Source organism: Polyodon spathula, chromosome 12 (genome assembly GCF_017654505.1).
Source record: "Polyodon spathula isolate WHYD16114869_AA chromosome 12, ASM1765450v1, whole genome shotgun sequence".
NCBI lineage: Eukaryota > Metazoa > Chordata > Actinopteri > Acipenseriformes > Polyodontidae > Polyodon > Polyodon spathula.
In genome coordinates this window covers 35,900,980-35,923,935 of record NC_054545.1, presented here as the reverse complement: position 1 = coordinate 35,923,935, position 22,956 = coordinate 35,900,980, and the positions used below count along the sequence as shown (strand labels likewise).

The following is a 22,956-nucleotide window of genomic DNA, read 5'->3' as shown; positions in this document are numbered from 1 at the left end:
AGGTTGTTCCATGCTTGAATTGTAAAAGCAAAGTTAGACTCAAGACTCAGACACTGTAGACATATTTCATGAATGGTTTATTGCAGAAAATATAAAGCAGTACAATGATTAGAAGTAGGAATGATTCAGATCCTAAAATGGATCCCACAGCAAACACTGCCAATATTACAGACCAAGGAAATGCCATGGTATGACCACAGTGTAGTGAAACAATTGAGTCACAACATTTACACTAAACAATCAAAAAACAGAATGGCTACAAACAATTTACACCAAGCAAATTGTTAACAGTTTGATCAACCTACAGCAGTGTACTACTGTACTGAAATTGTGTTAATAATAATAATAATAATAATACAACTGTTTACCATTGTTCACTATTTGCTTCACAGTACAGACGGGCATCTATAAGTTACAAGAACTCCTGTGATTCTTTCTGGTCATAAATGGGTATTTTTAGGGGTATTATATGTTAAGAAGTATCACCAACAAGATTCCATATAATAAAGCAATGGAAACAAATGGACTTTGTTTATGGTGCCGTTATAGCTATTACAATGGAGATGGATGCTGCATAATTTTGATTTAATTCAGACCCCTGTCCCATTCTCATTTACAGAAATGAAGTACAGACTAGAATCTGATGGATAAATTCTGGTACACAACTTAAAATGGTCCATGTAATTGTATAAATACTTGTATTAACTGAAATAGGAAAACATAGCAGAAACATATTCGAAGATATACAGGTGTTGAATGTTAATTGTATGCACAACGCTGTACATATTCTCATATAGCATTGCCCACAAGAGACACCAGCTGGTAGAATGGCAGAAATGCAGCAGCTACTCTCCCAAACCAGATAATGGCTGGTCAGGCCAACAGTATACAGCACACAGAGTGCCTCCTAATAAGTAGGTGATTGCCTGAACAAATATTGTAATTGTTTTACAACGCTCAAATTTGACAGTTCTTTTTCTTTCACACAACATCATATGAGGAGAGGTGCTGTTGCTATCTGGGGTGCTTCCAAAAGTCACATTTCCAGAAGGCTGGCTCAGCTGTTTAGACTTACAAGTTTATACTGCGGAAGATTGTACATAGTTCCCATGGCATGCCAGATTACAAATACTTCGCAAAGAACCAATGTAATGTAAATGCTGTGGGAAGGGGGATTAACTCTTCTGAAAAGGCTTTAGCAATCCTCCATGACGGACTGCAAAACACAGGCAAACAAAAAATAAAGTGTGGTCCTGAAAGGGTTAAAGTATTATTGCCAACATTCAAGAGGCTGGTGTCATACTGAGACCCAAAATCAAGAAAATCCAACAAGAGATGTCTTTTTATACAGTGCATGCAAACAAAAGACTTATTTAGAGACAATGTATATCTTAATGCACAGACTGCATGACTGTTCTTGCCTGCACTGGTTGAGGACATGTGGAGGTGTGCAATGCAATACTGAGTCAAACTTCACACAAGGTCTATCCTAGGAGTGTGACTGGGCTCCCTTGCTCTCAAAGACAATGCAACAGGATGCCTGCTTTAGAGAGGCACCATGCACATTTGAACCCTTTGACATTGAGTACATAGGAATTAAAGTAGGTATGGAAACATACCCTGGGCAGTAAAGGGTTAACACAAATGAGAAAAGAAAAGAAGTACTTAGACACTTGATTGGCTCTTTAAAACATTAAATGTTTTTTTTTTTTTTTTTAAAACCTTTACACAAATAGTACTGGCACTTTCCCAGCAACAACCATTTATCTTATTTAGCTGCTCAAGTAGAATTTAAATACTTGTCAGTCACCAAGTAAAAAAATACAGTGTACAGACTACTCAGCCATTCTCAAAGTTAGAGGTCCAGACAGTCCAGTATTTCAGAGTTATTGTCCATACTGTAAAGACACAGTAAAACACAACTGCATGCCAGAAACCAAGCAGAGACAAACTCTTTAGTGAATGTGTGTCTGTCAACACAACCTGACACATCTGCATCTGCCTACACTTAGAATTAAACAGTGCAAGTGCTAAAATGCAAGACAGTTTTTAATGTTTTAGAAAATTATATATACATATATATTACAAAAAATACAAATAATTTTAAAAAGTGCTTCGAATGGTCAAAAGGGGGAAGACATTTGACCTAAAATAGCACTTTGTTGGGTCCAACAGGAGACTGAGGGAACAAATTGAGTTAAAGCTCCCCGGTTGTCTCAAGAGCTCTCAGAATCATGTCTAAGTTCCAAGTACATTAGGTGCTCCAGAGCAAACCACTAGCATGCGTCTCACCAGTGGGTGTAAGAGCAATGTGCATTTCTTACACCTCCAACATACATTAGTATGATGTAACACACACAACCTGCTGATTTATCCGAGACACTGTCTGCTTTTCTACAAATGAAACTGCAATGATGTGGAACGGTTCTAATAGGAAACTGGATGGCTTCACATGAGGTAGATGTGTGAGGACTTGCAGGTGTTGAGAGCTGGGGATCTGAACAGCTGTCTGGCTACTTCAGAAAATGAAGAGTAAGGTAAAAAGCACAGATTAAAGGCTTTATAGAAAAAAAAATCCAGAAAAGGTCCAGCCACCCTCGTGCCATATGGATATAAAGAAGAAAGTCTGCCACTCCTCTGACACAGCATGCATTTCATCTGTGGGTTTATAGTCCACACTGCTAATTATAAAAAAAAAAAAAAAAAACATTAGTAAGACTTACTATAATACTGAGGTCTCAGACCATTAAGCTGTGACCTGTGTGTATTCCTGTGCTCTGCATGAACCAATAAATCACTGACTGGATCAGATAAAACTGTTTAAAGCATAATTTTGTAGAAAGTGTAATGGCTGACGTCAACTAGCGAATTTAATGAATAATACCGTACAGCTAAACATGCTGTATTGATAGTTTCAATTACGTTTGAATGACGGTAGATGACAGCTGTCAGCATTTGCTTGAACTGTCACTACCACGGAATGCAGGCAGTGTAACTTGAACATCAATATTTTACAGCAGTGTTGAAAACTTGCTTGGTATAACCCAGTGACTGCTGACATAGATCCACACTGGAATGACTAATCATGCCAAGCACAAAGCTCAAATTAAAAAGCTACTAAATCAAACATTACACTGAAAGACAACGAGGTCATGGCAGATTCACGCAAGACTAGGAGGCAAGACGTGCGTGTTACAATAGATTAAAAAACATATTCAAAATGACAAAAAACAACTTTACAGTTACTTAGCAATGTATACTGCCTGTGCTTTTTACATTATTTACAATAGGTGATAAATGTGTTATATATATATATATATATATATATCTATATATATATATATATATGTATATATATATATTAAATATTTAGTCTCCTCCAGTGAGAGGTCACCTTTTAGGGTAACTTCCCTTTATTGTACGTGAAGGGCAAGTCCACAGCCCAAAGGAATTCTCAATAAAAGTAAGAGTCTTTATTTGAACATATTAAAAATCACTTAACACAACAATGGCTTGTTTCGACCCGCAGGTCTCCCTCAGAGCACAACAGATACTGGACTTAATTGAAACAGGAGTTGCTGTCTTTATTTCTCCTTCGATGGGATTTCTCACTGGAGGAGATTTTATAAACTGTTCCTGAATACTTTTGTAGCACCGACATCTGCATTTATCTGCATTTTCTACAGTAATTTATCAATAAGATATATATATATATATATATATATATAATATATATATATATATATATATATATATATATTATATATGCTATCTATCTATCTATCTATCTATCTATCTATCTATCTATCTATCTATATATATATATATATATATATATATATATATATATATATATATATAGAATTTTAGGGCAGCACCGTTGTGTCAAACATTTGAATTGTTTATCTCCATAAAAAAGAAAATAGGAGTAAATTAAATGTAAAAATATTGAACACGTCTATGCGACTGGACCAAAGACTGCTGTGACGACAATGTCATCTAGATGGCTGAGATCTCAGCGACAGCAAAGAGTCGATGTCGTTTTATTTGCGTACAGTAAAACGATCTCATTTATATATTATATAGATATATATATATTTTCATATATATATATATATATACACACACACACACACACACACTATAAATAATCACAGAATAAAAGTTTATGGTGAAAAATTCACCTTAATCTCTCTGCATGTGGATAATAGACCACTGGGGGAAAAAAAAAAAAAAAAAAAAAAGATAAAAAAGTCAAGTAGACAAGCGTTATGTACATTTACCTATTTGAGTTTCTCACAATACAAACCTAACTATTTTGCTAATATACAGTATAGACATTCTTTCCCTTTTCTTCCCCTGCTGTCCTATACTGTAGGGTATCTAAGAGACTTACAGGTTTCATCAGCACATAAGTCAGAGGTTGTAGAGCGGCCGTCAATAACTTATTATACTCACCGCTAATCAAATTGGACCCCAAAACAAACTACAGATATGTATTGATTTTTTTGTTGTTGTTGAAAATAAACGAAAGTCTCAATATACATTATAGGAAACCTTCTGGGTCCCTCCACGAATTCCTATTTAAAAGCTTCTTTTGCAGTGCTTGAGTTTCCAGTCGGAGGCTACCTCACCATCCCCATGCAGCCAAGCAGTGGATGAGCAGGGGCTCTACTCGACGTCAAGCAGACCAAGGAGGGCACCCACTGCCCCAAAGTAGCCCTACAAAACACAATTAGACATTTATACTGACATTCACAAGGCATGTGCAGGGGTGGAAACAAGACCCCTATTGCATAGCACCCATTTCATGCTTTAAAACATGCTTGATTAGCCACGGTGTACAGGTAACAAGCTTAGGTGCATGATCAAACTCATAGTGAAACCAGGAATGGATCAAACTGCTAGGTAATGGGAGTCGTACTTGTACGCTTGCAGGTGTACTTAAACAGACATTCACATGGTGGTATCAGCTTTTCAGTCTACATGATACAGCTGTTTATAGCCTCGGATAAGGACTGAGAACCACTACACTTTTACCTGATGGCTTATCAGTTGAGCCCCATCTCACTAGACACATCAGCGGTAGAGATGTATGGGGGTTCAAGGAACCAGTAAACGAGACCCCAGATCCCAGCAGTATTCACTCTAGTAACAGCCCCAGTACCTCATGTTCAAGGAACAGCGCCTTCTGCTGCCCATGTGACCAGTATTTCAGTGCGTCGGACAAGAGCTTCATCGACAGGGTGTTCACACGCAAGAAGTTGCCCACAAAGACCACTCGGTCTATTTTCTAAATGGAAAAAACAAACCATTAGATACTTAACTAATATGACTCCGCTTCTCCATACACGGTTTCTGGTGGCTACATCTTGACATCATAATGTATCTAACTGTATCTAGACTTTTTGCCTGGTACTGCTCTCACAATATCACATACATCAGTGAAGGAAGCAAGAAAAACAATCAAACCCTGGCCCATTCATTCATTCACAATACAGTACAAAAAGGATGCATGTGTAGAATAGCTATCTTGTTTAGTGTAAAGGGTTAGGATGGTTTGCTTAGAAGTAGCTAAACAAAAACAAATGTCAGTGTTAGTTAAATGCATGTTTCAAATGGGAACCAATGGATTCATGATTGCTGCTTAATTGAGGAACCCACTTCACTCTTGCCCACAATGAAGTGCTGAACCACCATCACCATTAAGGGCATGCTCACAATGCCGCCCAGTTTTGCAAGACCACTAGAGAATCTGTGACAGAATAAATGCTGGGCCGAGGAATAAAGGTGGCCTCTGGATATTCCAGCCCTGGTTACCTACAGTACAGCACATTCATAGAACCATTAGAAACAGAACAACAGAGTCTTTGGAAATTCCACAATGGAACAGGAACAAGCATATCAAGCAGGCAGAGACAACCCCAAACACTTCCAGAACTTTTCCTCGGGGCGAATTACAGTTATGCTGGCACAGACATCAATGTTGGTTTGCAGCCGCACTGAGAAGTGCTCAGTGGGGAATAGGAGTGCTGTTTCCTGAACTGTTGATTGAAGAGAAGGGCAGGGCGGAGACGAGTGGTTCTTGCTCCTCTGCCGATGCATTAGAACTCAGTGATCTGTGCAGCTGGGTGGAGGGTTACTTAGGCTGAAGCCTTTATCCAAACAAAAATAACTACTTTATTTGGTTTCTTCCTAGTAGATCATGAAGGCACCATCTACATGCTTGTTGAATTTTACTTCAATGAAAACATGGATGAATTACATATTTGTTTGCCCTTAATTAACAACCAATCTTGGTGAACAGATCACCATTGGCATTTTAAATAAATTAGTATTTATTACGGAGTCTTTACCTTCTTGAGGAGAAGACATGAATATTTTATATGAAACAAAAACACAATGAGACTGGATGACTGGAAAGTTATGCAAAATTCCTGACCACCACTACATCTTTATAGTGGAAGCACAGAATTATAAGTAGATAATACCAGGTCTTGTGAACAGGTGCCTCCTCCACTGGTAAGAAGGACGCTCTGCTTGTGCTGCGGCCGGGTGCCAGGTCCCCTTGTTTTCATAGCCCTGTACAATGCTGCTTGATTCTCAAGTCACAAGGCAGCACTGTAAAGAAGCCAAAAGCAAGGAGAGGAGGGGTCTTCTCCACACTCTGTAAAGCAGGGGCTGCTACACACTCTGTAAAGCAGGGGCTCCTCCACATTCTGTAAAGCAGGGCTTCTCAAAATCTTTCTGGGAAGTAAGTAATAATTAAGTAATATTTTTTTCATGATTCCCCAGTTTGAAAACAATTGCTGTTAGGGAAACATCCATAAGGTTTGCAACACCAAGTCAGGGATTCATGCAAACGAAGAACAAGGTCTGGTGTTACTGTCAACAGCCTGCCTATTCCTAGTTATTCAGAAACAGGGTATTTTGTGTTACACCTTGTTACAGACCAGCTTTAAAGACCTGTACCAATTATGACCCAAAGTAGCCTATTTCTTGCTTAACCAAAACAGAAGTCTAACAAAAAAAAAAAAAAAAAAGCACTTAACATAATTAACATACCGTGCTTAAAACCAGCTGGCCTAGTTCAGCTCTGATATTAGTAAATGTAAGACCTGCAGCATTAGTGATGTTTGGAAGCCTGCAATGTAATGAGGTGTAAGTCTGTACTCCGATAAAACCAGAGCAATGCTGGTAGGTGTGTCAGTGCATTTCACCAGATGACTGCTGTAGTGGTGGCAGTGACTGTCAAAGCAATGAATGGAAAACTTAAAAGTTCTATGTTAATACACCTTTAAAAATGTATTGCTCAACCAAAGCAACCCAGATAACTGAAGAAGCTGCATGTGTGCTTGCCCACCTCGCTCACAGCGCACATCTTTGCTATCCAGCCAATGTTGTTGGTGATGGTCACCAATGTAGCTCTTGCCAAGTCCTCTTTACTGACGGCCTCTCGCTTCTCTTTGTGGATCATGTTTCCGAAGCTGAAAAGCAGGATTGTAAAAGAGTCTCCTTTATTTTTATGCTCCTGCTGAGTTCCCAACAATATGGACAACCTAAACAGTCTTTTCAATAGGAAGGGGAGGTGGACTTGTAACAAAGGGTTATTATAATCACGTGATCAGAAATATTTCTGCTAAAGATCGCTCTGTCCAGAACAAGAAGGGGACATTTCACATGTTGTTATTTTTACATTTACTTATGTTTTTATTTTGTTTGATCACTGTGTAACAATTTTTTTTTTTTTTGTTCCTGGGTAGTAAGTGTTATTTCCTAATTGCTTATGCCTCAAAAGTATAGAAAATGGCTATTATTCAGTATAATCGTAAATCTCGAAAAACTACTCACTTCTAAATCTTTTGTAGTCATTTTTGTATTACTTTAGTATAAATACATGTTAATTTGGATTCATATGTTGTTTTTTTCTGACTTTATGTGAACGAAAAGACACACATTTGCCCGTTTTCCCATTGGAAATAGTGATATTTTTAAATATCACTGTCCTGGTCACAAAAGCAAAGTCTGTGGGTAATAGCCATTTTCTATACTTTTGAGGCATAAGCAATTAGGAAATAACACTTACTACCCAGGAACAAAAATTGTGTTACATAGGGTAATTCACTGATTGTAAAAATAGAATGTCCTTGAAAGGGGGACATAAAATAAATGTTTTTAGCTTTAGCATTTACTGTTTTTCAGGTAAGAATATTTAGGAACATTTGTTGTAATAATAACTCTTAGAGAAAATGATCAGCTTTGAATGTGGCAATGTAATTTTTTTTCTGCTTTCATAAATATTATGTTTAAATCATGGAATGTCTTGAAATACTGTGGGGGGGGGGGGGGGGGGGGGGGGTAGGGGAAAAAATACAGCCCTAGTTATAACTACATAATTTTAACTTGTTCACCTGGAAGCCACAGCCCATCCGCAGGTCGAACCGTTCGTAGTTCCCTCCGTAAATATCCTTTACCAGCTTGTCTGCGCGGGTGTTGTCCCCCTTTGAAGCCATCTCTAGGGCCTCGTCAAAACTGTCGCAGCCTGTCAGCAAGCTGCATAGGCCCAAGAAAGTCCCTCCTCCTAGACTGGAGACAGAGAAATAAAAGCACGGTCAGTATTCCCTCCAGTTTGGGGGGGGGGGGGGGGGGGGGGGGGGGGGGGGGGGGGGGGGGGGGGGGGGGGGGGTGTGGTCTAGTGAGAAGGGCTTGGAGTTTCTGGCTGTGCTGCTGAGTCACACAGAGTAACACCAGGGCAACTCATTCTCCTCCTCAGTCACACCTTCCAAGGCAAAGAAGCAGCAGAAAAAATGGCAAAACTGAAATGCTACAAACTATGCACTCGTGACACAAAAGCAACAGAAATGCTAGTGTTGCATTTTAATAGGCTGCAGCCAACACAGTGTGCTCCTGTGTTGTTTGCTTGCCTCTGCAGTTCTGTACCTGGTTCCAGACACCCTCTTGTAGTTGTCTTTGGAGTACACTGCCAGGATGCTGACCCCCGAGCCAATGTTGACCACCAGCAAGGGGTAGGGGTCCTCCAGGTTATAAGGCATCTTCCGGCACTTCTCCGGTTCCATGGCGTTCTCGTAGTAGTAGCACTCAGCCTGGCCATTGAAACTGGGGGAGTCGATGTAGAGAAGCCCTTTCACCAGGCAGTCCAACTCGTCTTTTTTGTGCAACTGCAGGTTTCCAATCTGGCAGAGAATACACACAGTGAGACAATGTTCCAGGTAGGGAAGGCTATCTGCGATCGTGGAGAAGTGAGGAAGCATATTAGCGTTGCGCTGTGCACTGAAGTCTTAAGGCTGGAGCAACGTGCTCTGAAAGCAACACCAATATGCTTCCCCCTTAAAATGAGTAGGCAGTACGAATCAAACAGGGTTGTTAACCAGTTAAGAAATAAAAACGATTAGGAATGTGCAATCTCTCTTTATGAAGGTCTCGACCCTACCGTGCGGAACTCCTTCTCAAACTTGTAGGCCCCTCCGCCGGTGGCGCAGAGCACGGTGTGCAGGGTGGAGAAGTTCTTGTCGTGGCCCATCTGGATGAAGGTGGGCAGGTCGTGGGTCGGGAAGCGGATGAAGTGCAGGTTGCCACGGCGCCCCAGCAGGGTGTGGTCCTTGAGCTCCAGGTGGGTGTCGCGGATGCCCGTCGAGCCGTATGCCACGTTGGAGGTCAGGTACTTGCGGATACTTTTCAGGCTCTCCACCTCCTCCTGCTCCTCCTCTGCCGAGATGTCGATGGGCTCGAAGTACACCAGCTTCACCAGCGTCCCGCCGATGTCCATGCCGAACCAAGGGAAGGCTGCAGAGACACAGCCACAGCTTACCAGGATTTGCCATGTCTGTCTAATGTGCTTCAGTACCTCTCTTGGCTTTTCAATGTTTATGTAGGCTTTACCATTATATTGTTATATTTTGCTATGTTTCTCACTACGAGAAGCACTTATAAAGGTAATACTGAATTAACTAACCATTTACTAGCCCTGGTGCAATTTTTTGAATGTTCAAACAAGCACTGCTTGAGATGTTATAAAGGACCGTATGAAAGATACTAATGTAAAGAAAACCAATGCATAAATGATGTCTGAAATAAATAACACACATTTTACTGTAAAGAAGAGCATTTGCCTTCTTTCTTTAACATAGTAATTAGATGAGGCACCAGATTTATTTCACTCCCAAGAACATTCAGACATGAAAACATCCATGTTGGTCACAGCATGGAAATTAAATGAATACATGTGCAGTGCATTATGATGTAATAATGATGTAATAATGTTAATTAAACTTTAATGTACAGTTGTAAATCAAAACAACCTTCTGCTTCATACACTTTCTGGGTTTCATCCAAAGAAAGCTGTTCTCCCCACCTCATATAAGTGATTGGTTCATCTTTGGGAAACGCATAAAGGGAAAACACAAAGTTAACCTTAGCCAATGCTTTAAGCTAAGCACGAAAACCAGGACCAGAGGAGAACAGTAAGCTGACACAGACTTAGGCCAGAGGGTAGGAGACACTTCTTTACAGAGATAGGTGAGAGTGCAGAATGGGTTACCTAGTCATGTTGTTGATGATTAATCTTTGGGCTCCCTTACCACCTGACTTGACAAGATTTCAGTGATCAACCAGCTACTAGGAACCAAGCACTTTTGGGATCATTAAATAAAAGTAAACAAAAATAACTAACGGATGAAAAGTGAGAATAAAGGGTGTAAAGGGCAATTCAGCTCTTAATGTCTCTGTGTATTAAAATGTTCTCTCCTGGAGAGGAAGAGCCCTTCATTGACCACTGCATTATCACCAAGTGGGTCTGAAGTCCAGACAAACAATTCATTGTTCAGTGCTTAGCAGATATTCCATTCTGTGGCTAGCCAATCTGGCTGCTGTTTCATTCGATTTCTGTTAAGGGCTAACTAGAGGTTCTTTATACCATGCTGTGGAACACCCTGCACGAAGGCACTACAGCGGGTGTGGTTAACGTTACACAGTCAAGAGGATGATGAGGCACAGTGTTTCAAAGGTCAATTCCTTGCAGTGACCTCAGAAAACTGTGTTAAACCCTTTGATGCTAGCTTTTTTTTTTTTTTTGCAGTAACAGTTATGCTCCTCACTATAGAGGTCCAACAAAAGTAACGCCAGCCTATAACAAACTAGTAACTTCATCAATACCCCCTTCCCTTACTTGTTTTCAACATCCATTTGTTTTTTCATGTATCAGGTAAGCTGCTGCTGAATCACGTCATGAGTTGCAGTTCAGACTCCAATGGACTACTTGCAATCAGATGATGTGATCTGCTACATAGATGCCACACTGCATCTGTAGCATTGAATGATTGAATGTAAAAACAACACAAGTTGAAAACACTAAAATGGGAACACTGAGCTACAATGAAGCCTGCAGACACCACCCAGAACCTCTTGACAGGCAGACTAGCAATTCCATGGAGAAGGGCAGCTTGTGCATCTGCAGCAACCTTTAGGGAATGTAAACTAACTGAACCACCAATAAGGACTGCTTCCTGAGCCAGTGGAGTTCACAGTCAAGAGGCCCTTATAGAGGAATGCATCAGTTTGCAGTTCTGGTATAAAACTGGACCAGACAACAGCTGTTTGACTGACCAGATCGGGAAGGAGAGTCCAGTAGTGACGTCAGCCACAACAGGTGTCCTGACAGCAGACTGTAAGTGTACACTGTCTGCTTACAGAGGAGCGTTATGCTTTTCTCAAGTTGCACAATTGCTGATTAAAAAGCCAGGCCTACTAGATAAGGAAAGAAAATTAACTTCCCTAATTTTCAGTGAAATTTGGAACATATGAATGACATTTTCCATGACAGCAACATCAGAGCACTTCACATCCTACCACTAAATCCCAAAATTACCATAATGCCAGTTATGTGATATCTTCTATGCTGAGAAATAGGATTTGATCCAGGATTCACAATTTTTCCAAACAGATCAATGGCAAATTAAATGTTTCTAATTTCCCCATACTATTAGGCCCTATGTCTTTTAGCTTTAGATTTCTGATGCAATCAGTTAGTTAGTTGTGCCTGTTGTTGTTCTTTTGAATGTCTGTTATGTATGGCCACAAAGTGGCGCTGCACCCTACCTAAAAAATGTAACATTCAGAACTTTAGCTCTAGTGTTTGCTATAGCATTTCAGATCTACATAAAATATCGCATTCCGGATTTACATGTACATATTTTTACAGTTGGGAATTTTTGGACATACAGTATGTCACAGCTTCTAACGTTGGGGGGTGATCCAGTGAAATAGGTAGGCAATTATCTTTATCTATTTAGATATTTCATTATGCAAATTCACATTTGAGGAAATAAAAACAAAACGCTTCAAATATCAGCCGATGTATTCCCGATTTTTATGCCGAATTCTCCTGCACTGCCACCCCCATTAGTACAAAATTAAATAAACACTTATGTATTTAAAAAATATCAAAAAGAGAAGTGCAAGCCAAGTACATAATTGTTGCAAGAAATGTCAAAATCGATTCGCCATTCCCGAAAAACACGAACGATGACGTAACCGTGATGCTTTTATTTCGGGATATATATATATATATATATATATATATATATATATATATATATATATATATATATATATATAAATAACTATGAAGTAAAAGGAATACCTCACCCAAACACAACCTCAGTCAAATCATTTATTAATCGCGTATGTCTACAATGTTGAGGTTAGACATGACGGTTAATAAAATAATTCTTACTTACATGGCTTTTTGGCATCCTTGATTTTCATTTCTTGCGAAGGAGGCTGAATTCTAGTACTTGCGTGTGTTTGTGTGTGTACCGACTCGCTAATTGATAATGCGGTCCTAATGTTTTGTAATTATTTATTGCGCTGTACACGCAAATTCACTCTGCTAGTAGCCCGACACAAGTAGTGTGGCACACAAACGAATAGCATCGAATGGTTTTGACAAAACCCTGCAAACCCTCTCCCGCCCCCCGACTACAACGGTTATACAAATGTCTACGCCTAGACTCTATGGTAAATTACGTATAAATATGTATATAAACACCTTCGCCTAATTTAAGTACTCTAAAACGAGTCTGTAGTAGCAATTTATGTAAAAAAATAAAAAATACCCTGACACTAAAAGACAACAAACACAGCTCCACCACCCACAAGACAAAGCCACTCAGCTGATTACGATCATACTGCAACAGCCAATGTATCTTACTACACGATGACACCAGGGCCTACGCAGAATATGCCCACCTGATGATGTTATGAGTCCTGGGAAACGTAGTTTAGCGTATAACCACGTCTAGAAAATTCCACAAAAACAACTACAACACCCAGCATGCACCCGAAAATAAGGACGTGCACGAGGCGTGGTTAGTTCTACCTTGGAATGTGTTGAAAGACGAGTTATGCTGCTGCGGGTTTTGTGTTCAAATATATGAAGTAAACTGCAACACACATTCAATTAGATATCGTCAAGCACGTCCGACTCGTTTGAACAAATTAAAAAAAGAGATGGAACTTTTGTAAGACATAAAGAGAATGGCCATTCACATAAATGCAAAGCTTATTACTGGAATAGGAAGCAGCGGTGAGTCGGGTTGCGGGAATTGCATAATTTACCAGCACTGGTCACAGTGTACAGTATCAATCTGTTTATGTTCTAGCATTATTTAATACTAGATCTGTATCCAATAAAGCTGCACCAATTAATGAATTAATTAAAGATCATAAACTTGATTTTTTATTCTGAACAGAAACCTGGCTACATGCTGACGAAAGTGTGTCGCTGATGAAGGGGCATCTCCCCCAAACTACTTTTTTTTCAGAAGAAACGCCTTGGAGGATGGGGCTTCCATTCACTGCTCTAATTATGTTACACAAAATATTACTGAAAGCTATTCCTCTTGAATCATTCATTCTAACCTTAACTTTTTAACTGATTACTGTAAGTGTTTATGATCCACCCAAATCCAACCTACCTTTTCCTTGCTATGCTCCCTGCTAAATATGACATAGTTATTATACTTGAAGATTTTAATCTACATGTTGATGGTGACTTTGATCCAAAGTCATTGGGATTTTTAAGGCTGCTAGATTCCCTAGATCATGTTCAGCATGTTACAGGCCCTTCTCACAATCGTGGCAACACTTTAAACCTAGTCATCACTTAGCCTTTCACAAGCTGTCAGTGTTAGAGCTAACCATCTCTGATCATCTTGCTATCCTTTTTGAGACCAATCTACTTCTACCCACCCACAATGCCAAATGAAAAGAGATGGTTGTAAAGTGGAACACAGGTGGAAAAATAATACATTGCATGTACACTATGAAATAACACATTGCATGTACACTATGAAATAACACATTGCATGTTCACTATGAAATAACACATTGCATGTCCACTATGAAATAACACATTGCATGTTCACTATGAAATAACACATTGCATGTCAACTATGAAATAACACATTGCATGTTCGCTATGAAATAACACATTGCATGTCCACTATGAGATAATACATTGCATGTTCACTATGAAATAACACATTGTATGTCCACTATGAAAAAACACATTGCATGTTCCTAATTACTTTCGAAATAAGATTAATATTAGGAATCAAATTTCCATGGATGTCTCTCCTTTGAATATGCAATGTAATCAGATTAGTTTTGCTGTGTAGTCTTTCTCTCAGATTACAGTACATGATCTCAATAAATTGGTAATGCAAATGAATTCTTCCACTTGCTTGTTGGATCAAATTCCAACCACAATTCTAAAAGCAGTTTTCAGTGATTTGAGTGTAATTATCTTGGATATAATAAACAGTTCAGGAGTAGTTCCCTCTGTCTTAAAATGCCTGTGGTTAAACTTCTGCTTAAGAAACCAAACCTAGACCCTACTGCTTTAAACAATTATAGACCCATTTCAAATTTACCATTTCTAGCTAAGGTTCTAGAAAATAGTAGCAAACCAGCTGAATTCATTTCTTGAGGGTAACAAAGTGCCGGAAAAGTTTCAGTCGGGTTTCCGTTCTGCGCACAGTACAGAGACTGCCCTCATCAGAGTGGTGAATGATGTTCTTTTAAGTGCAGACTGTAGCTGTGTATCTATTCTTGTTCTTTTAGATTTAAGTGCTTCATTTGATACAGTGGACCATACAGCTTTAATTGATCGTCTCAGAAGCTGGTTTGGCTTGTCCGGTATTGTCTTAAAATGGTTCAAGTCATATCTCACTAACAGACAGCAATTTGTTTCATTAGGATACTCCTTCTGGATTTTCATGCCTGTGGCATTTCCCAAGGCTCTGTAACGGGACCCATTCTTTTCTCTTCGTACATGTTACTGCTGGATGAAACAATCCATAAACATGGTGTTAACTTTGACTGCTGTGCCGATGATACAGCTCTACATCTCTGTAAAACCTGATGATACTCTGACTGTATCAGCCTTAGCTGAATGCTTCACCTTCAACAACAATGTCTTTGTGACAGGCTGGCGAGTGGATAGAGGCCCAGAGACAGACTGCAGTTCAAAAATATAATGCTTTTATTACAAAAATACAAAATAAAAAGGCACAAGGGCGAAAATAACGATGTTTAAATACAAATACCCAAACAAAACTTACAAAAATAAAGATTTCCAGGCTGGGCGATGCCTTCACTGGATTTAGAAAAACTCACCAACCTGCTTCCTCTCCTCAGCTCAGCTCAGCTCAGCTCCCCCCCAAGTTCCGGACAGCATGGAAATCGCTAGCACATATTGAAAAGGTACAGCCATTTCAACGCCAGTAGAGCTTTGAAGCATTTCTTGCTGTTTTTAAATACACCACCTGATGGAGACAAAACCAAAGCCTAGCAGTTCTATATACATCAAAGAAACAATGCATGTTTTTACAGTTTTTTTTTTTTAAAGGTTAATTGGCTGGGATTCTGTATTTAGTATTGTGTTTTACCGTTAGCATGAGACAGCAAACAATCTGCCCAGACATGCCGATTTAGCTAAATCAAAACAAATAATATACTTTTTTTATGACTCATTTATACTATATATGACTAATTGGGTGTTTTTCTTCATTTCATTGTGAAAGCAAACTAATTTCAAATGTGTTATGGCAGCCCTGGTGCTATTTATTATGTTAAACCATGTGAGTGGGCTTCTTCTAACAATTATAGCCTTTCATCTTTGGAAAGACTGTCACTTGTTAAAGGAAATGTACTGAGCGAACAAGAGCACACAGCAACCTCATGCCGATAGATATCTGAGTAGACTACACCATGTCTGAATCAAGACACCATCAAGATCAATGTGCAAATCATTGTATTCTTTGGACCCTAAAATAAATGGTTAATTCATCAATGGTACATCTGAGTACGTTCCCAGTTTAAATTGAAGCGCTGGTGCCTCCTCTATTGCGCGCACAAGTCAGTAAATAAGTAACATTGCTTAGGTTACCATAGCGTTAATATTCCAGCTCTGCAAGTACTCTTGTGTGCTTCACACATTTGTGCAGTACTTTCAGAAGTGTAGTGACACAACCATTATTTCATTACAAAGGGCAGATGTCTTGTATATTAATATTGCAATCATCTTACTTTTAGTATTTTACGCTAGAATGGTACTGCTAATGGCATAATTGTATCACTAATGTTCTGCTCTTTTTTGATATGGTGCATGAATCAGTAGCATATCAAACATAGTGAGGAAAAACACGTTGAAGCATTACAAATTAGCACGACCTTTCCGTGCTTCCTTTCCTCAATTAATGTGTTTTTTCAAAAACATAATTCATAATTAATTGTTAAGGAAACGTGAGACTTTGAACATGGGTTTAAATTTACTTGTAAAAAAAAATGAGCTGAAAGCTTTGCATAATCCTTATCTTTATGCTCCACACCTGCTCCCTTTCATGAAAAAACCAGGACAACAGTAATATGTTTGAATGTGCCTAACCTTTCAGTTAGGCTTTCCGTTCATAACCAACCAACAAACATTGTAAGATGATGTATTTTGAAACATAGTAACAAATTCAATGAATACTGAAGTTTAAAAATACTTTCGTATAAAGCAAATATATGAATGTATTGGAATTCAGGAAGGGTGAAATCAATTTTAGATAGTCTTTTGTTAATTAAATTACCGAGGAATACATACAAGACAGGATCATCCCAGAAGGTATGCAAGGTGCCCAAAGGACTGCTATTCAATGGACCAGATTCGCACAGCATGTATTCCATTGCAACAACTTGTTAGCAGGCAGTTTTTCTTTTAGAACTCAAATGCAAGCTCAAACATTGCACTAGAGAAATGCTAAGTGAATGTAGCCCAATATGTTCTTATCAATTCAAAAGCAGCACTTAGCTTAATGCAATAAGAAGTGCTTTTGCAACTCCCACCTTGACATTATTTTGTTTTTAAACAAGCCCTGACAACTCCAAGGGTGAAAAGTTGTGGTGTTACCTAAATTATTTATCTGGTATATACTGGAATGCTGGGGAGGGTTGAGCAGTATTGTACAACCTTTCTATTTTAAAATAAACCTTTCATTTCCCTCTTCAGTGCTTTGGCATTTACAAGCTAAGCTAAAGAAAAGCTGCTAAGTGTGACCATTTGAAATCTGTCCATATGGAAGCTGTCTTCCTTTTTGGTGCCAAATGTAACATGTATGCACTCTCCTCTGGGACAGGTGATAAGAGACAGGGATTAGGAGGTGATAAGAAGACAACCCCCAAGCATGAACTGATCTTTCCAAGAGCATTAAGACACTGGAGTTTAAAAAAGTGGCTGATCTTAATCCCACTGCCTTACATCTGCTCTAGTGCAGATATATGTGTACTGTAGTCTGTTGACTCAATTAACTGCAGCTCTTCTCCCTTAGACAGGTGGAAATTCAGGGTTTTATCAAGGATCATCTAACGTCTATAATTTGTATTCTCTCACCCCAAGGTTTATGGAGGCAAGCGACAGTGACCAGGGTTAAACTTTCTTTTTCAAACGCTGGCTAGAAGCATGTTCTGCACCTTCGTAGCACAGAGCAAGTTCAGAGAGAGTACATGTGTTAAAATAGAGACCCCCATTATTATTATTATTATTATTATTATTATTATTATTATTATTATTATTATTATTATTATTATTATTAGTAGTAGTACTATATAACTACTACTACTACGACTACTACTGCTACTACTATTACTAATTATAATGTTATAATAAAGGTTTAAAATAAGTATGTCTCTCTATAACACTGTAATAGCACAGTAATTACAGAGTCACTTGTTGTGTAGTTAAAATGCAGCTACACAAGTTTTAGGAAGTATGCACTGAAGGGTTCCAAGTTGTTGAGCAGTGGTTCATTGTTAAACTCATCACCAGGGCCTGCAATCTGCATCAATCACACTTCAGAGGATCAATTGCATGGGAGCTGCCAGGCCTTGGCTTGGTTTTCATGCCATGGTTTTGGATCATCTCTCATTGTCATTCCTCTTTGTTTATGATGAAGGAGCCGAAGCCACATGCTCAGTCGTTTTCAGCTGGGAGAAACAATGAGGACGACAAGTAGCTTGGCTGAATTACAGGTTCTGCTGCAGTGCAATTAAAATGACAAAGAGCTGCAGGGAGAGGGTGTGTCTGAAATGCTCCCAGTCACATGATTTAAGAAATAGCAGTGTTCAGTTACACTTAAACATGTTGATGTCCTTAAACCACTTAGAATAGGAGTTTTATAGGAAAGTTTCTTCTTCTTCTTCTTCTTCTTCTTCTTCTTCTTCTTCTTCTTCTTCTTCTTCTTCTTCTTCTTCTTCACTGCACATTTGCTTTTCTCCACTAGATGACACTGTTTCATCAGTGTTGAAGTCACAGGTTTTGGATAATGAATATTATTTTAAACCAAGTGTTTTGCATACTGGCATTTTAAAAGGTTATGACTTATGAATTATGAAGATATAGAATTATAATAATGACTTAAATGAGAATAAGTATCTGCGTAGTATGAAGGGACAGCAATATCTGACTACTTTAAGCATGGTTAATGCGTATTACCTGATCGATAAGAAAATTACATGAAGTTTTTGTAAAACATCAATTTGTTCTATAGTATAAACAGATAGCATTTTCTTACACCACAATATGACTTGCCAAAATGTATTACTTCATTTTTCCTGTAGCATTAAGAAGGGTGGCAATTTCTGACAAAGTGACACATTTTGACATCTGTAATTGTCCAAAATTACTACTGGTGGCAAATTCTGACAGTGGCAAATTCTGACTATATCAGGAAGCTTATGAATTGCGTCACAAATCAAGAGAGAATTTTAGGGCTCCATATCGTGCAGCCAAACCAATGTGCCACCCAGCCTTCCCAAGCTTGTTCAACTGCTGGGTATAAATGGTGGATGAGTTAACAGGGTTTAAAGTGTTGTGCTTGAGTGCTGAGAAAAGATAACACAAACAAGACGGCGAGTTCAGTGTTTCCCCTGGTCAGAGCTGTTGCAGCTGTGATTTGCTCTAAGCTGCCCCAAAGGCAGTTACATTGCAATTACTGTCCCTTCCCATCTATTCAACAATTAGTTCTCACAGACAGACCATGAGGGAGGGGTAGATAACTCAATTTTACTGCACCTTTGTTTTGGAAGGTTTCTGCCTCCCCTGCGCTGCTTTCTCGTCAGTTTCTATCCTTGTTAGATATCTAACCATTACCATCTCCAGCCAAATGGAGGGGAGCAGGGAGGAAAACAATCATTGCAGCTTCGCCTGACAGGGGTTTCAGCTAATATCTGTGCACCAACTAATTAGTCAGGTTCTTAGACTCGGTTCCCCTGAAAAACTAGTAAAGTGTTAAATTAAATGGTTAATAACTGAGGCTTTAAAACATTTTCTTACCACTCCCTCATCATTCTTTTGTGCATTTTTTAGAAAACTTTCACTACTTTACTTTCACTACTTGTAAATAACTTTTGTCATACGACTGCACTACAGATCCATTATAACTGCTGTAGGGACTGTATTAAACTACACAAGTTCTAACTTATTAGTGATAATATTATCCAAAGACCCTCTTTGACTCGTATACTGATAGCAACCATCACAGCCTGTCAGAATCACAATCAGCCTAATTACATGCATGGATGTGTGATAAACCTGCTGATAAACTGAAACCCACAGGAGCACTGGATCGCCTAAAGAATGTTCAGTGAAGCTGCACTTTGCATCTTTCTAGGACAGCGCAACTCTACACTCTTCTAAAACAGCCACGTTTATTATGCAGTCCATTTGAAGCTTCTAATTTATTTTCCACATTAAAAGTATTTTAACGCTGAAATCCCCCTTGTATTAACAAAGCTGCTAATGTGAGATGCAGTCACACTGAGGACCTACATTATTAATATCTACTCAAACGCTTGGTTTCCCCGAAGAATCTAACCTGGTTTTCAGTAGCTGTCAACAAACTCTCATTCATCTCTGCCTTCTGGTAAGGTAAACAACCTGTCAAGAGCTTTGGATCACTACTGTCAGAAGCACTGCTACTGCTGAAAGGGGTTTACATTGTTAAAACAGAGAAGGGGAGGAAGTCCAATGCAGACAAAGCTCGCCGCGTTTAATTGCTTGAAGAGCAGGGTATGAAAAGTCCCTGGGATCTGCAGCCCACGTAAGGAGCAGCTTGAGAGGGGTGTGAAATAGATAAACAAACTGATGTGATCTTAACTGATGTATTATTCCTGCTGTAAAGATCAATTTAGTGTAATAGTATATGTGGCTTCAATACAGCCAGTAGAATCACGTCTAACTTTCAAGAACATGTGGCACACCAGTGTACAATCTTCAATCTGTCCCCCGTGCAACATTCTGCCCCAAGTAGATGAAAACATCACCAGGATGACTGAAACCAAGAATAATACAAAGCAAAGAAGAAGAAGAAGAAGAAGAAGAAGAAGAAGAAGAAGAAGAAGAAGAAGAAGAAGAAGAAGAAGAAGAAGAAGAAGAAGAATACATTATTTAAAATAACTTTTATATTTCACGCCCATACCAGGTTACTCTTTAATGGTATAATACAGCTGAGGATGTTTCAGCCAATCACAGTGCATGTGTGGCTTGCTGTATTGCAAGATTCTTCGCATTATAAACCCCATTTATGACATCGATCGTACCACAATACATTTATACTGATTGCAATTTTCAATATTCTTTATCTCTTGCAAATAGTTCTCAGCTGTATCACCGGTTGAACTGGAAAGACTGACTTTCAGCCCCCTGCAATTCAGCTGTATTGAAACTGCTCAGTAACTGCATTCATTCACTTGCAGCAGTGATTCTCAATGCTAAATCCCAACCCCCCAAAAGATGAGGCTGAGCATCAAAACCAAGCAATGTCTGCATACAGTATATATTCTAGAAATACATGTTTTAAATTAGTTTTGTAACCTCACTGGAATATTGCACTTGCAATATACTGTACTTGCTGGTATTTCTCTGCATGCTTATTTGAATTTGTTGTTGTGTAATATATTTCTCCGTCCTGAGAAAGCCCTGTATACCACTATCTTCCCAGTGCATGCTGGCCATACAAAGCTTGCCTGTTCCAGACTAATGTCCCTGCTCCTTTGAAGCGGAGGGATAGTGTGTGGCTGTCATTTCTTATTCCCATTCCAGTTGCTTACTAAATGGGTTGCAAAATGCAGAGCTGCATTACGCAAACTGTGTGTTATTTTAAGAGATGGAAACTCCTTTGCTACTTTTGTTGATTCTGGAACTAATCATATTCCCCAAAAAGACTAATTAATTTAACTTTCTAGTTGCATTAAGCGAGAAGATGTGGCTTGAAAGCTGTGTTGTGCAAACAAAAAAAAAACAAGAAAAACAATAACTATTATGATCATTCCTGGAAGAAGCAAATTCCCTGGCTTGGTTCTTGTTTGTTCACATGTTTAAATCACTTTTGAGATGTCAGTAGCCCGGAATGACTGAAAACCGAATGGTGAAAACTCTTCTAACTGAACCCCAGAGGTCTGATTGAACCCAGAGAATAATTCCTATTATGACATCCTGTCTAATCTTGAGTTTAACAGTCTTGGGAACATCCATGTACTCACTGTAAATCCAGTATGTGTTCCAATTCCCCTCTTCATCAGATCGGCAGCAGTTGTTATTCATTTTTAGTAAGGGTGATTTACACTCCTTGGAATCAATGTATAAAACCCCAAATTTCCAGTCTACTGTATATCTAAACAATTCCAACACCACACACGTGTATTTTAATCAGAGAGTGACCATAAGCAGACAGTTTTCAATAGAAAACCGAAACATAGATGACTAAGGAAATGAGATTTCTGTGCAGTCAGTGAAGTGAGATTCCCAGGTGATATAAATGCTGTATATGTATGATCATCTAGGGCTATGTTTTAATTAGGGGGCTTTCACTCTAAAAGCTGGGCTGATGTGAAGAAGTCTCATGGCTACACATATAAATTACATTCATTGACAAATTACCATGGGCTTCTGAACAAGCCACCAGCCCCCCTCCCAACAAAACCTTTCTCGAGCAAGAAAAGCAGCAGGATGTTTGATAAAACTCATGGTTACGGTGATGCTCTCTGACAAGAGAGGATCAACGACAAACTAATACAAAGATTATTATGGGAAATCTGTGCAAAGCTTAGACTGTATGCAGCACCATGCGGCTTGTTAATACAAGGAAGCATGTTGCGTGCTAATGACATGCAGAGCTGCAGCTCTCTAACTGAGTCACTGCATTCTTTACTTGTTTTCTCAATTGGTTTTGGTAATCTATCACCCATCATAATCTAATAAGTGCATTCAAACAAATAGGGGTATGGTATCAAGGCTTTGCAAATAAATGGAATATACATACATATGCATACTTACATAGATGCGCACACAAATACATCCATATATCCATGCATATATAGATACAAACATATACAAAC

At 38.9% G+C, this 22,956-nt stretch overlaps 1 protein-coding gene across 1 annotated transcript; it reads right to left on the bottom strand.

The window, feature by feature from the left end:
• Positions 1-60: 60 nt before the first annotated feature.
• On the bottom strand, positions 61-13,223 carry LOC121324117 (pantothenate kinase 3-like). The gene is given in 9 exon segments (XM_041265602.1): positions 61-2,681; positions 4,635-4,722; positions 5,168-5,293; positions 7,364-7,487; positions 8,412-8,432; positions 8,434-8,586; positions 8,941-9,194; positions 9,452-9,804; positions 12,756-13,223. Coding segments are annotated over 8 exon segments (1,110 nt in total). The 5' UTR covers positions 12,784-13,223; the 3' UTR covers positions 61-2,681; positions 4,635-4,671.
• Between the last annotated feature and the right edge of the window lie 9,733 nt (positions 13,224-22,956).